Source organism: Oncorhynchus masou, unplaced genomic scaffold, assembly GCF_036934945.1.
Source record: "Oncorhynchus masou masou isolate Uvic2021 unplaced genomic scaffold, UVic_Omas_1.1 unplaced_scaffold_1447, whole genome shotgun sequence".
Classification (NCBI taxonomy): domain Eukaryota; kingdom Metazoa; phylum Chordata; class Actinopteri; order Salmoniformes; family Salmonidae; genus Oncorhynchus; species Oncorhynchus masou.
In genome coordinates, this window is record NW_027004444.1 from 121,238 (window position 1) to 137,682 (window position 16,445).

A 16,445-nucleotide genomic window follows, 5' to 3' on the forward strand; every position below is an offset into this window, starting at 1 on the left:
GGGAGCCTAGACCGGCTCGGCCCTGGGGGAACCTAGACCGGCTCGGTCCTGGGGAAACTAGACCGGCTCGGTCCTGGGGGAGCCTAGACCGGCTCAGTCCGGGGGGAACCTAGACCGGCTCAGTCCTGGGGGAGCCTAGACCGGCTCAGTCCTGGGGGAGCCTAGACCGGCTCAGTCCTGGGGGAGCCTAGACCGGCTCAGTCCTGGGGGAGCCTAGACCGGCTCAGTCCTGGGGGAGCCTAGACCGGCTCAGTCCTGGGGAGCCTAGACCGGCTCAGTCCTGGGGAGCCTAGACCGGCTCAGTCCTGGGGGAGCCTAGACCGGCTCAGTCCGGGGGGAACCTAGACCGGCTCAGCCCTGGGGGAACCTAGACCGGCTCAGTCCTGGGGGAGCCTAGACCGGCTCAGTCCTGGGGGAGCCTAGACCGGCTCAGTCCTGGGGGAACCTAGACCGGCTCAGCCCTGGGGGAACCTAGACCGGCTCAGTCCTGGGGGCCTAGCCCTCCGGGGGAGACCGGCTCAGTCCGGGGGAACCTAGACCGGCTCAGCCCTGGGGGAACCTGGGGACCGGCTCAGTCCTGGGGGAACCTAGACCGGCTCAGTCCTGGGGGAGCCTAGACCGGCTCAGTCCTGGGGAGGGGCTCAGTCCTGGGGGACCGGCTCAGTCCTGGGGGAACCTAGACCGGCTCAGTCCTGGGGGAACCTAGACCGGCTCAGTCCTGGGGGAACCTAGACCGGCTCAGTCCTGGGGGAGCCTAGACCGGCTCAGTCCTGGGGGAACCTAGACCGGCTCAGTCCTGGGGGAACCTAGACCGGCTCAGTCCTGGGGGACCCTAGACCGGCTCAGTCCTGGGGGAACCTAGACCGGCTCAGTCCGGGGGGAACCTAGACCGGCTCAGTCCTGGGGGAACCTAGACCGGCTCAGTCCTGGGGGAACCTAGACCGGCTCAGGGAACCTAGACCGGCTCAGTCCGGGGGGAACCTAGACCGGCTCAGTCCTGGGGGAACCTAGACCGGCTCAGTCCTGGGGGAACCTAGACCGGCTCAGTCCTGGGGGAGCCTAGACCGGCTCAGTCCTGGGGGAGCCTAGACCGGCTCAGTCCTGGGGAACCTAGACCGGCGGCTCAGTCCTGGGGGAACCTAGACCGGCTCAGTCCTGGGGGAACCTAGACCGGCTCAGTCCTGGGGGAACCTAGACCGGCTCAGTCCTGGGGAGCCTAGACCGGCTCAGTCCTGGGGGAACCTAGACCGGCTCAGTCCTGGGGGAACCTAGACCGGCTCAGTCCTGGGGGAACCTAGACCGGCTCAGTCCTGGGGGAACCTAGACCGGCTCAGTCGGGGGAGCCCTAGGGAGTCCTGGGGGAACCTAGACCGGCTCAGTCCTGGGGGAACCTAGACCGGCTCAGTCCTGGGGGAACCTAGACCGGCTCAGTCCTGGGGAACCTAGACCGGCTCAGTCCTGGGGGAACCTAGACCGGCTCAGTCCTAGACCGGCTCAGTCCTGGGGGAACCTAGACCGGCTCAGTCCTGGGGGAACCTAGACCGGCTCAGTCCTGGGGGAACCTAGACCGGCTCAGTCCTGGGGGAGCCTAGACCGGCTCGGTCCTGGGGGAACCTAGACCGGCTCGGTCCTGGGGGAACCTAGACCGGCTCAGTCCTGGGGGAACCTAGACCGGCTCAGTCCTGGGGGAGCCTAGACCGGCTCAGTCCTGGGGGAGCCTAGACCGGCTCAGTCCTGGGGAGCCTAGACCGGCTCAGTCCTGGGGAACCTAGACCGGCTCAGTCCTGGGGGAACCTAGACCGGCTCAGTCCTGGGGAACCTAGACCGGCTCGGTCCTGGGGAACCTAGACCGGCTCAGTCCTGGGGGAACCTAGACCGGCTCAGTCCTGGGGGAACCTAGACCGGCTCAGTCCTGGGGGAACCTAGACCGGCTCAGTCCTGGGGGAACCTAGACCGGCTCAGTCCTGGGGGAACCTAGACCGGCTCAGCCCTGGGGAACCTAGACCGGCTCAGTCCTGGGGGAACCTAGACCGGCTCAGTCCTGGGGGAGCCTAGACCGGCTCAGTCCTGGGGAGCCTAGACCGGCTCAGTCCTGGGGGAGCCTAGACCGGCTCAGTCCTGGGGAGCCTAGACCGGCTCAGTCCTGGGGAGCCTAGACCGGCTCAGTCCCTGGGGGAGCCTAGACCGGCTCGGTCCTGGGGGAGCCTAGACCGGCTCGGTCCTGGGGGAACCTAGACCGGCTCAGTCCTGGGGGAACCTAGACCGGCTCAGTCCTGGGGAGCCTAGACCGGCTCAGTCCTGGGGGAGCCTAGACCGGCTCAGTCCTCCTAGGGGGAGTCCTGGGGAGCCTAGACCGGTTCAGTCCTGGGGGAACCTAGACCGGTTCAGTCCTGGGGGAACCTAGACCGGCTCAGTCCTGGGGGAACCTAGACCGGCTCAGTCCTGGGGGAGCCTAGACCAGCTCAGTCCTGGGGGAACCTAGACCGGCTCGGTCCTGGGGGAACCTAGACCGGCTCGGTCCTGGGGGAGCCTAGACCGGCTCAGTCCTGGGGGAGCCTAGACCGGCTCAGTGAATGATGTCATCTAGGAGGAGAAACCTCCCATAGTTCCTTCTCTATAAGAACCCTTAAAAGGGGAAGTTCACTAATGTTTAAATGTGACCTTCTTTTACGTCCTTCTGTGCTTCTAGTTGATCCCCAAAACTTTGAGGGGGGGATGGTGAGAGAGGGCTGAGGGGGTTGGTGAGAGAGGGCTGGGGGGTTGGTGAGAGAGGGCTGAGGGGGGTTGGTGGGAGAGAGGGCTGGGGGCGTACGTGACCAGAGAACATGAAATCTTGTCATAGACATTCAGTGGGAAAAATTATGCACTGCTAACCCTGGTTGAACATAGAGGTAGACTAGATAGATCCACTACTATCCCTGGTTGAACATAGAGGTAGACTAGATAGATCCACTACTATCCCTGGTTGAACATAGAGGTAGACTAGATTGATCCACTACTATCCCTGGTTGAACATAGAGGTAGACTAGATTGATCCACTACTATCCCTGGTTGAACATAGAGTAAGACTAGATAGATCCACTACTATACCTGGTTGAACATAGAGGTAGACTAGATAGATCCACTACTATCCCTGGTTGAACATAGAGGTAGACTAGATAGATCCACTACTATCCCTGGTTCAACATAGAGGTAGACTAGATAGATCCACTACTATCCCTGGTTCAACATAGAGGTAGACTAGATAGATCCACTACTATCCCTGGTTCAACATAGAGGTAGACTAGATAGATCCACTACTATCCCTGGTTCAACATAGAGGTAGACTAGATAGATCCACTACTATCCCTGGTTCAACATAGAGGTAGACTAGACAGATCCACTACTATCCCTGGTTCAACATAGAGGTAGACTAGACAGATCCACTACTATCCCTGGTTCAACATAGAGGTAGACTAGATAGATCCACTACTATCCCTGGTTCAACATAGAGGTAGACTAGATAGATCCACTACTATCCCTGGTTCAACATAGAGGTAGACTAGATAGATCCACTACTATCCCTGGTTCAACATAGAGGTAGACTAGATAGATCCACTACTATCCCTGGTTGAACATAGAGGTAGACTAGATAGATCCACTACTATCCCTGGTTGAACATAGAGGTAGACTAGATAGATCCACTACTATCCCTGGTTGAACATAGAGGTAGACTAGATAGATCCACTACTATCCCTGGTTGAACATAGAGGTAGACTAGATAGATCCACTACTATCCCTGGTTCAACATAGAGGTAGACTAGATAGATCCACTACTATCCCTGGTTGAACATAGAGGTAGACTAGATAGATCCATAGTTTCCATTTCTTTAGCTCTCTTTTTACGCTACTGCTACTCTCTGTTCATCAAATATGCAGAGTCACTTCAACCATATCTACATGTACAAACTACCTCAATCAGCCTGACTAACAGGTGTCTGTATGTAGCCTCGCTACTCTTATTTCAAATGTCTATTTACTGTTGTTTTATTTCTTTACCTACCCACACACACACACACACACACACACACACACACACACACACACACACACACACACACACACCTTTTTTTCGCACTGTTGGTTTGAGCCTGTAAGTAAGCATTTCTCTCCACCTGTTATATTCGCAGCACGTGACTAATACACTGTGATTTGATTGGGTCTCCTGTCTCACCATCAGTTTCTCTGCGTCGGCACGGACTTTGAGCAGCTCGGTGATGGCGTCCACAAACCCCTGGTGGTGGAAGTTACACATCTTCTCTATCTCTCTGTCATGGTTACGGATCCTGACCTCAAGCTTCTCCATAAACCTCTTGTGGGCATTAGGCTGGTCATCGTACACAGATCTGAAACAGACAAGGTCAGGGAACAGGAGAGTTAGATCTGAAACAGACAAGGTCAGGGAACAGGGGAGTTAGATCTGAAACAGACAAGGTCAGGGAACAGTAGAGTTAGATCTGAAACAGACAAGGTCAGGGAACAGTAGAGTTAGAAGGTCAGGGAACAGGGGAGTTACAAGGTCAGGGGCGTTACAGGGTCAGGGAACAGGGGAGTTACAAGGTCAGGGGAGTTACAAGGTCAGGGAACAGGGGAGTTACAAGGTCAGGGAACAGGGGCGTTACAAGGTCAGGGAACAGGGGCGTTACAAGGTCAGGGAACAGGGGCGTTACAAGGTCAGGGAACAGGGGAGTTACAAGGTCAGGGAACAGGGGAGTTACAAGGTCAGGGAACAGGGGAGTTACAAGGTCAGGGGAGTTACAAGGTCAGGGAACAGGGGAGTTACAAGGTCAGGGGTGTTACAGGGTCAGAGAACAGGGGAGTTACAAGGTCAGGGGAGTTACAAGGTCAGGGAACAGGGGAGTTACAAGGTCAGGGGTGTTACAGGGTCAGAGAACAGGGGAGTTACAAGGTCAGGGAACAGGGGAGTTACAAGGTCAGGGGTGTTACAGGGTCAGAGAACAGGGGAGTTACAAGGTCAGGGGACAGGGGAGTTACAAGGTCAGGGAACAGGGGTTGGGCTGGGCTGGGCTACCACCTAACCAACAGGGTAGGCTGGGTTGAGATGTCACCTAACCAACAGGGTAGGCTGGGCTGGGCGACCACCTAACCAACAGGGTAGGCTGGGCTGAGATACCACCTAACGAACAGGGTAGGCTGGGCTGAGATGTCACCTAACCAACAGTGTAGGCTGGGCTGGGCTGAGATATCACCTAACCAACAGGGTAGGCTGGGCTGGGCTTCCACCTAACCAACAGGGTAGGCTGGGCTGAGATACCACCTAACCAACAGGGTAGGCTGGGCTGAGATACCACCTAACCAACAGGGTAGGCTGGGCTGAGATACCACCTAACCAACAGGGTAGGCTGGGCTGGGCTGAGATACCACCTAACCAACATGGTAGGCTGGGCTGGGCTACCACCTAACCAACAGAGTAGGCTGGGCTGGGCTACCACCTAACCAACAGGGTAGGCTGGGCTGGGCTGAGATATCACCTAACCAACAGGGTAGGCTGGGCTGGGCTGAGATATCACCTAACCAACAGGGTAGGCTGGGCTGAGATATCACCTAACCAACAGGGTAGACTGGGCTGGGCTGAGATACCACCTAACCAACAGGGTAGGCTGGGCTGAGATACCACCTAACCAACAGGGTAGACTGGGCTGGGCTGAGATACCACCTAACCAACAGGGTAGGCTGGGCTGAGATACCACCTAACCAACAGGGTAGGCTGGGCTGAGATACCACCTCACCAACAGGGTAGGCTGGGCTGAGATACCACCTCACCAACAGGGTAGGCTGGGCTGAGATACCACCTAACCAACAGGGTAGGCTGGGCTGAGATACCACCTAACCAACAGGGTAGGCTGGGCTGAGATACCACCTAACCAACAGTGTAGGCTGGGCTGAGATACCACCTAACCAACAGTGTAGGCTGGGCTGGGCTGAGATACCACCTCACCAACAGGGTAGGCTGGGCTGAGATACCACCTCACCAACAGGGTAGGCTGGGCTGAGATACCACCTAACCAACAGTGTAGGCTGGGCTGAGATACCACCTAACCAACAGGGTAGGCTGGGCTGAGATACCACCTAACCAACAGGGTAGAATGGCCTGAGATGTCACCTAACCAACAGGGTAGGCTGGGCTGGGCTGAGATACCACCTAACCAACAGGGTAGGCTGGGCTGAGATACCACCTAACCAACAGGGTAGGCTGGGCTGAGATACCACCTAACCAACAGGGTAGAATGGCCTGAGATGTCACCTAACCAACAGGGTAGGCTGGGCTGGGCTGAGATACCACCTAACCAACAGGGTAGTCTGGGCTGAGATACCACCTAACCAACAGGGTAGGCTGGGCTGAGATACCACCTAACCAACAGGGTAGTCTGGGCTGAGATACCACCTAACCAACAGGGTAGGCTGGGCTGAGATACCACCTAACCAACAGGGTAGGCTGGGCTGAGATACCACCTAACCAACAGGGTAGAATGGCCTGAGATGTCACCTAACCAACAGGGTAGGCTGGGCTGGGCTGAGATACCACCTAACCAACAGGGTAGTCTGGGCTGAGATACCACCTAACCAACAGGGTAGAATGCGCTGAGATGTCACCTAACCAACAGTGTAGGCTTGGCTGCTGTGGTACAGAGTGGAGGGAGGGCTCTGATAGCCAGTGCACTACCTTGTACACAAAGCCTGAAGTTAGTGCTTTAAAGTCAGTGGGCTGCAGAAGTAATGGGTCAATATTAGGAGACTGAGGCTACATGATCCTTCTAACAGAGAGTCATAACGCCATCTGATGGCTAAACAAACACCAAGCTGAGGGTGGTGTGTGAACTGGGAACAAAACAACAGGGTTGAAAGAGATCTGTCCAGTTTGTGAACCTACGACTCCCCTACTGGACAAAACGCAGAACACCCACAGCAGAACCAGGAAGTGAAAAGGAGTCGTCGAGACATACTGCAGGATGGAGCAAATAGGGCTATGAACGGTCAAACTTTTAAACCAAATTGGGAACCATAACGCTGAGAAAAATTCCTCACCAATAAAAAAAACAATTAAAACCACAGTGCAGTTATCACAAAACCTTATTTTCAGTGTTGTAGCCTAACATAACGGTCGGCTGTAGAGGACTGGGGAAGTCATTTAAATGAAGACTCAGCCATATGAAATAGACGCAGACAGTGAACAGCATAGTGGGTCAATTTCCACAACAACTAAGAGCGTTTGGAAGTACGAGGCTCGACTTCTCCGCTGTTTTGGTGCCCTGGTTAACATATGAAGCAAACCCGTGGACATGGCCAGAAACTGTGTGTGACTGTGTGAGAGTGAATCATCTCACCTCATCTCAATATCCTAGCGAGACATTGCAAGACACAGCTTTTTAATGCTGATAGACAGTCAGAACCGTGCACTAGGCCTGTCTGTCTGGTGGCTGTCCTGCCAGTACTGATAGAGAGGCCTAGTGCACGGTTCTGACTGTCTGCTGTCCTGCCAGTACTGTGCCCCTCACCTTGCTATGAAAGACAAGTGTTTTTGTTCTCTGAAGTACGGCAAACTGATCAGTCTCCTCCGTTCCAGTTGAATCTTCGGAGTCAATTCCTTGCGGAATCAAAATGTTGACAAATCAGAGTCGACATGCAAGGAGTCGAGGAACCAGTCCTGTATGACAACACTTCGAGAAGTTAAATGAGAAGGAAATGCAGACTTGGTGAGGTACAATAACAGAGGTACAGGGGGCAATGCTTCCCCATCTGAAAAGGCACCGTGAGACCTAAACCATTACTGACCACAGCTGCCTTGTCAACTCACATGGACATTTGTATTTGCATCTTAAATGGGAAAAAAGTTATCAGTTTAAACGTTCAGATTTTGTTTATTTTCCATTTGTCACATAAGCCACACCAACTCAACGACCTCTACCAGGGAAAGCCTCCCACCGGCTGCAACACCACACGTGGATGGTGCCAACACGTGGACAGGAAAGGCCATAAAGAAAGACTTTGGTTGAGTATCTATAACTGACTCTTCCTTTATGGGCATTCAGAGCCATAGAAACGCACCTGCGTGTAGGTAGTCTGATTACGCTCACTCTGCTTTCCATAACAGACATGTATTGTCAATGAATCATTTGTTTGACTTTTCCTCTGAACTACAGGCAATGAAAGGTGCTGAGGGCTCACCACACAGTGACAGCAACCTAGTAAACACAGTCCACATGGTGGCCAAAGAGGAACACAAGTGTCACAGCCACACTTTGGTTTACCAGAACTGTGTTTCAGTAGGAAACCAACTTCAGTTAACCTCTACTTCCTAATGTGACTGGGATCCTCTTCTGATCGTCATACCGTGTGAGATCCCCGGGGTTACTACAGCAAACACATCCAAAATCAACTAACAATGAGCTATAACCCTAGTCTAGCACAGAGAGGCTATTAGTCTAGCCCAGAGGGGCTATTAGTCTAGCCCAGAGGCTATTAGTCTAGCACAGAGAGGCTATTAGTCTAGCCCAGAGGCTATTAGCCTAGCCCAGAGAGGCTATTGGCCTAGCCCAGAGAGGCTATAGACCTAACCTAGCCCAGAAAGGCTATAGACCTAACCTAGCCCAGAGAGGCTATTGGCCTAGCCCAGAGAGGCTATAGACCTAACCTAGCCCAGAGAGGCTATAGACCTAACCTAGCCCAGAAAGGCTATAGACCTAACCTAGCCCAGAAAGGCTATAGACCTAACCTAGCCCAGAAAGGCTATAGACCTAACCTAGCCCAGAGAGGCTATTGGCCTAGCCCAGAGAGGCTATAGACCTAACCTAGCCCAGAGAGGCTATAGACCTAACCTAGCTCAGAGGCTATTGGCCTAGCCCAGAGAGGCTATAGACCTAACCTAGCCCAGAGAGGCTATTAGCCTAGCTCAGAGAGGCTATAGACCTAACCCAGAGAGGCTATTAGTCTAGCCCAGAGGGGCTATTAGTCTAGCCCAGAGGGGCTATTAGTCTAGCCCAGAGGGGCTATTAGTCTAGCCCAGAGGGGCTATTAGTCTAGCCCAGAAGCTATTAGCCTAGCCCAAAAGCTATTAGCCTAGCCCAAAAGCTATTAGCCTAGCCCAAAGAGGCTATAGACCTAACCTAGCCCAGAGAGGCTATAGACCCAGCCTAGCCCAGAGAGGCTATAGACCCAGCCTAGCCCAGAGAGGCTATAGACCCAACCTAGCCCAGAGAGGCTATCGGCCTAGCCCAGAGAGGCTATCGGCCTAGCCTAGCCCAGAGAGGCTATAGACCTAACCTAGCCCAGAGAGGCTATAGACCCAACCTAGCCCAGAGAGGCTATCGGCCTAGCCCAGAGCGGCTATCGGCCTAGCCCAGAGAGGCTATTGGCCTAGCCCAGAGAGGCTATCAGCCTAGCCCAGAGAGACTATAGACCTAACCTAGCCCAGAGAGGCTATAGACCCAGCCTAGCCCAGAGAGGCTATAGACCCAGCCTAGCCCAGAGAGGCTATAGACCCAACCTAGCCCAGAGAGGCTATCGGCCTAGCCCAGAGAGGCTATCGGCCTAGCCTAGCCCAGAGAGGCTATAGACCTAACCTAGCCCAGAGAGGCTATAGACCCAACCTAGCCCAGAGAGGCTATCGGCCTAGCCCAGAGCGGCTATCGGCCTAGCCCAGAGAGGCTATTGGCCTAGCCCAGAGAGGCTATCAGCCTAGCCCAGAGAGACTATAGACCTAACCTAGCCCAGAGAGGCTATAGACCTAACCTAGCCCAGAGAGGCTATAGACCTAGCCCAGAGAGGCTATCGGCCTAGCCCAGAGAGACTATAGACCTAACCTAGCCCAGAGAGGCTATAGACCTAACCTAGCCCAGAGAGGCTATAGACCTAGCCCAGAGAGGCTATCGGCCTAGCCCAGAGAGACTATAGACCTAACCTAGCCCAGAGAGGCTATAGACCTAACCTAGCCCAGAGAGGCTATAGACCTAACCTAGCCCAGAGAGGCTATAGACCTAACCTAGCCCAGAGAGGCTATAGACCTAGCCCAGAGAGGCTATAGACCTAGCCCAGAGAGGCTATCGGCCTAGCCCAGAGAGACTATAGACCTAACCTAGCCCAGAGAGGCTATAGACCTAACCTAGCCCAGAGAGACTATAGACCTAACCTAGCCCAGAGAGGCTATAGACCTAACCTAGCCCAGAGAGGCTATAGACCTAGCCCAGAGAGGCTATCGGCCTAGCCCAGAGAGACTATAGACCTAACCTAGCCCAGAGAGACTATAGACCTAACCTAGCCCAGAGAGGCTATAGACCTAACCTAGCCCAGAGAGACTATAGACCTAACCTAGCCCAGAGAGGCTATAGACCTAACCTAGCCCAGAGAGGCTATAGACCTAGCCCAGAGCGGCTATCGGCCTAGCCCAGAGAGACTATAGACCTAACCTAGCCCAGAGAGGCTATAGACCTAACCTAGCCCAGAGAGGCTATAGACCTAACCTAGCCCAGAGAGGCTATAGACCTAACCTAGCCCAGAGAGGCTATAGACCTAACCTAGCCCAGAGAGGCTATAGACCTAACCTAGCCCAGAGAGGCTATAGACCTAACCTAGCCCAGAGAGGCTATCAGCCTAGCCCAGAGAGACTATAGACCTAACCTAGCCCAGAGAGACTATAGACCTAACCTAGCCCAGAGAGGCTATAGACCTAACCTAGCCCAGAGAGGCTATAGACCTAACCTAGCCCAGAGAGGCTATAGACCCAGCCTAGCCCAGAGAGGCTATAGACCTAACCTAGCCCAGAGAGGCTATAGACCTAACCTAGCCCAGAGAGGCTATAGACCTAACCTAGCCCAGAGAGGCTATAGACCTAACCTAGCCCAGAGAGGCTATAGACCTAACCTAGCCCAGAGAGACTATAGACCTAACCTAGCCCAGAGAGGCTATAGACCTAACCTAGCCCAGAGAGGCTATAGACCTAACCTAGCCCAGAGAGGCTATAGACCTAGCCCAGAGAGGCTAGAAGGGCTTTATAAATGTATTTATATAGCCCTTCTTACATCAGCTGATGTCACAAAGTGCTGTACAGAAACCCAGCCTAAACCCCAAACAGGAAGCAATGCAGAAGTAGAAGCACGGTGGCTAGGAAAGAGAGAGTGTTCCAAACCTCGACCAATAACAGCTAGTTTCCCCACATACAACTCCCAGACAGCCCTAGCTAAATTCCTGCTTGAGAAATTGCTCATTGCTGAGAAGCAATTTTTGGTTTATTTTTGACCATTTGAATTGAATACAATCACAATAAGGTACTTCATTGTTACCCAGAAATAATTTGATATTAAAAAAAAAAGGTTAAAAAAATCATCTGCATTGAACGTTATCAGCTGAAATCCTTAATGGTGAAAACAGCCAGGTCCATTTGTAACATTACAACAACAACAGTTGTTACAGCAACGAGACGTTTTCTCCTCTCGGATATCAGGTGCGATAGAAGAGCACAATATGTACAGCAATTTCTTTGACCGTACTGCTCCTCAGCTCTGCAACAACAACATGAACACCGGTGGTGGGCGGCCGAGGTACCGTATGGGACCGCCCACGGCCGATTCCATCTCGTAAAGATAGGCCTGCGTAAGGCCAAAATGTCAAATATTCCAACTTGAATCGTTTCTCAATACATGTCAACAATCCTTCCTCCAAAGGACCCTGTGTGGATGACATCACAATCCTGGTCTGTGTTGTTCTAGTCTGGTGAGGAATCACCCAACACCAGCATTTCATGGTAATCAGGCTAGATCGGATTCAACAAGACTAATAAAAAGCCTCTATTTGTAGTTTAGGACGATCCTCTTCCAAAGATTCAAATGATATGACCTCATTAGACTGGAGTGGAGATAATACCATTAGACTGGAGTGGAGATAATACCAGTTGTTGTTCAGGCCACAAGGTGCTATCTCCACTCCAGTCTAATGTAGGGTGAGGTACCCTTGGCCTATATTACAGAGAGATAACACCAGTTGTTGTTCAGGCCACAAGGTGTTATCTCTCTGTAATATAGGCCTAGGCTTCCTCACCCTACATTAGACTGGAGTGGAGATAGCACCATGTGGCCTGAACAACAGGGCCTTAACTGGTGTTATCCATGCCTTTGTCACTTCTAGGTTAGACTACTGCAATGCTCTACTTTCCGGCTACCCGGATAAAGCACTAAATAAACTTCAGCTAGTGCTAAATACGGCTGCTAGAATCCTGACTAGAACCAAAAAATTGATCATATTACTCCAGTGAGCCTCCCTACACTGGCTTCCTGTCAAAGCAAGGGCTGATTTCAAGGTTTTACTGCTAACCTACAAAGCATTACATGGGCTTGCTCCTACCTATCTCTCTGATTTGGTCCTGCCGTACATACCTACACGTACGCTACGGTCACAAGACGCAGGCCTCCTAATTGTCCCTAGAATTTCTAAGCAAACAGCTGGAGGCAGGGCTTTCTCCTATAAAGCTCAATTTTTACGGAATGGTCTGCCTACCCATGTGAGAGACGCAGACTCGGTCTCAACCTTTAAGTCTGTACTGAAGACTCATCTCTTCAGTGGGTCATATGATTGAGTGTAGTCTGGCCCAGGAGTGGGAAGGTGAACGGAAAGGCTCTGCAGCAACGAACAGACCTTGCTGTCTCTGCCTGGTGCTGGTGTCCCAGGTCTAAATCAGGCCCTGATTAGAGGGGAATCACCCACCTGGTGTCCCAGGTCTAAATCAGTCCCTGATTAGAGGGGAATCACCCACCTGGTGTCCCAGGTCTAAATCAGTCCCTGATTAGAGGGGAATCACCCACCTGGTGTCCCAGGTCTAAATCAGGCCCTGATTAGAGGGGAATCACCCACCTGGTGTCCCAGGTCTAACTTAAATCAGAACCTGATTAGAGGGGAATCACCCACCTGGTGTCCCAGGTCTAAATCAGTCCCTGATTAGAGGGGAATCACCCACCTGGTGTCCCAGATCTAAATCAGTCCCTGATTAGAGGGGAATCACCCGTATCTGAATGGGGTTGTAGGTGACACCTCCCTGTTGGTGGCTCCTTGTCACCTACAACCCCATTCAGATACAACAACCTCCCCGTTGGTGGCTCCTTGTCACCTACAACCCCATTCAGATACAACAGCATCCCCGTTGGGGGCTCCTTGTCACCTAGAACCCCATTGAGATACAACAGCCTCCCCGTTCCCCGGGGGCTCCTGGTCCTGTACAACCCCATTCAGATACAACAACCTCCCATTCAGCGTTGGGGGCTCCTTGTCACCTACAACCCCATTCAGATACAACAGCCTGTAAAAGTTGGTGGCTCCTTGTCACCTGTAACCCCATTCAGACAAAGCCTTGTCACCTACAACCCCATTCAGAAGCTCCCCCTTGTCACCTACAACCCCATTGGGATCCTTGTCACCTACAACCCCATTCAGATACAACAACCTCCCGTTGGGGGCTCCTTGTCACCTACAACCCCATTCAGATACAACAGCCTCCCCGTTGGGGGCTCCTTGTCACCTACAACCCCATTCAGATACAACAGCCTCCCCGTTGGGGGCTCCTTGTCACCTACAACCCCATTCAGATACAACAGCCTCCCAGCTCCTCACCTACAACCCCATTCAGATACAACAGCCTGGGGGCTCCTTGTCACCTACAACCCCATTCAGATACAACAGCCTCCCCGTTGGGGGCTCCTTGTCACCTACAACCCCATTCAGATACAACAGCCTCCCCGTTGGGGGCTCCTTGTCACCTACAACCCCATTCAGATACAACAGCTCCTTGTCACCTACAACCCCATTCAGATACAACAGCCTCGGGGCTCCTTGTCACCTACAACCCCATTCAGATACAACAGCCTCCCCGTTGGGGGCTCCTTGTCACCTACAACCCCATTCAGATACAACAGCCTCCCCGTTGGGGGCTCCTTGTCACCTACAACCCCATTCAGATACAACAGCCTCCCCGTTGGGGGCTCCTTGTCACCTACAACCCCATTCAGATACAACAACCTCCCCGTTAGGGGCTCCTTGTCACCTACAACCCCATTCAGATACAACAGCCTCCCCGTTGGGGGCTCCTTGTCACCTACAACCCCATTCAGATACAACAGCCTCCCCGTTCGGGGCTCCTTGTCACCTACAACCCCATTCAGATACAACAGCCTCCCCTTGGGGGCTCCTTGTCACCTACAACCCCATTCAGATACAACAGCCTCCCTGTTGGTGGCTCCTTGTCAACTACAACCCCATTCAGATACAACAACCTCCCCGTTGGTGGCTCCTTGTCACCTACAACCCCATTCAGATACAACAACAGCTCCTTGTCACCTACAACCCCATTCAGATACAACAGCCTCCCCGTTGGGGGCTCCTTGTCACCTACAACCCCATTCAGATACAACAACCTCCCCGTTGGGGGCTCCTTGTCACCTACAACCCCATTCAGATACAACAGCCTCCCCGTTGGGGGCTCCTTGTCACCTACAACCCCATTCAGATACAACAGCCTCCCCGTTCGGGGCTCCTTGTCACCTACTCCTCATTTCAACCAACTTCATTGGGTAATTTTGCATTCCATTACGTAACCCTCAGGCCACTTGTTACACATTGAGCCTGTTCGATTGGCCAACACACAACAAGCGAAGTTCCACATGAAGTCTACTGGACACATGTAGTAAAAAGCACATTGAAAAGTTAGCCGTTTTATAAATTAAGCATTTTAAATGTCCTTCTATGCCACAATGTCACATGGATTATATTTTTTCGAATTTAGAAAAATCCTGTGTTTTAAAATAGTCTCACAAGTATTCGAATATTAAAATGTTTGTTTGGATATTTGAATATTGTAATAACCATGCAGATCCCTTTAGCACACCCCCAGATCACAATATGTCCAGTTTCTCTCGTTCCCCATAATGCCCCCTCACATCTCCTGCGTCAGAAAGTAGGAGAGAACATGAAACCACTGCTGTGGTAAACCCAGTGATGCTTGGGAAGGAAATGAAGATGAACACAGGGTGTGGTCCAACAGCCAGAGCTCATGTGTTTGTGAAATAACTAAAGAAGTAAAGAGATCACTGATAAGGCGCCTAGAAAATCTGTTGATTTGTCCGTTTACATTTTCTCCCCTTTTCTTTCTTTCAGGGTTTCGCTTCCAAAATCACACTTTAATTATTATTATTTTAAACAACAGAATTGGATCTTCCAAGTCTGCCGTTTCAGAAAGTTGTAGGAAAATACAAAATCACTGATGCATTTTGGTCATGTGGTATTGATTAACTTGGTCAAATTATAAAATGTTCCAGTAAGTTCAATACATTTAGTTGATGTCCTACTAAATTCAAGACATTTTTGAATATTGTTGAATTGCGTTTTAATGTCTGGATTGTGTGGTTCCGTTCTGTGTTCTCCACAACAGACCTCCTAGGATCCTGCTGATAGAGAAGTGATGATTTGTTGATCTCTACACAGAACAGCGTGACCTGACCATGCTACTTCCCTATGACCTTGTCCAAGAGCAGTTGAACCTCACTATTACCAACCTTCTATATTTATTCTCACTAATCAACACGAGGCTGAAACAAAACAGTGAACGTGTGCCGGTGATGAAACGCTGGATGGAGACAGATGTTTTCCTCCGGGTCACAATGCAGGAGGACGACAGCTCGTTTCAGCCTCCAAAAGCGGCCTCGCAAAACAGTCCATCTTTCGAACGTTTGAGGGCCTCCCGGCCCCCCTGTCATGCAGTGATATCCTGACTGGCTGAGGCGGTTAGAGAGAGAGAGAGAGAGAGAGAGAGAGAGACAGGCTGCAGGTGCTTCCTGTGGGGCTGAGGGAAGAGCTAGAGCATTATGGGGCAGAGGGGAAAGAACTCAGGCTTCCTCTGGCCTGCGGATTGAAGAGGGTGAGCCACAGAACACCCAGCCTGGCACCATTGTGCTCAACCCCCCCACACCCCGGGACACTGGCTGTGCACGACAACGAGACAAACCAACCGCTCGGTCACTGACATCCAGAACCAGGGAAGAACTAATAGAATGTAAATGTAGACCGGTGGAGCGCCCTGCACTGACTGACCCAGATATAGCCATGGCTCCTAACTGCTCGCCAACTGTGATTTGTGAAAAAGGACCGTTGTGACAGAGCATGACGCCATTAGCAACAGTCTGTCCAAGTTATCGACAGACTAAATGGGTTTTATAAATTAGGCTCCAGAATCCTACATCGATGTCCTGATCTTGATTCCCAGAAACATGTGACTCGCTCCACTAGGAAATGGTCCCTGAAGAACTGACTTCCAGTGACATGCAGCTTTATTTTGTGTCACATAATTTCCTCAAATGAAAGACTTTATCCACCACAGATCTGTCGTTATTTTTTTTCCAAAAACACGAATT

General features: G+C 52.0%; 1 protein-coding gene across 6 annotated transcripts in view; it reads right to left on the reverse strand.

Annotated features, from left to right (window-relative positions):
- Positions 1-16,445, reverse strand: part of LOC135530874 (exocyst complex component 6-like) — a 130,957-nt gene that overhangs the window by 103,111 nt on the left and 11,401 nt on the right. For all 6 annotated transcript variants that reach the window (XM_064959044.1, XM_064959046.1, XM_064959041.1 and 3 more), the window contains exon 2: positions 4,214-4,385. In XM_064959044.1, the coding sequence (XP_064815116.1) occupies positions 4,214-4,385 (172 nt within the window). The remainder of the gene's footprint in view (positions 1-4,213; positions 4,386-16,445) is intronic.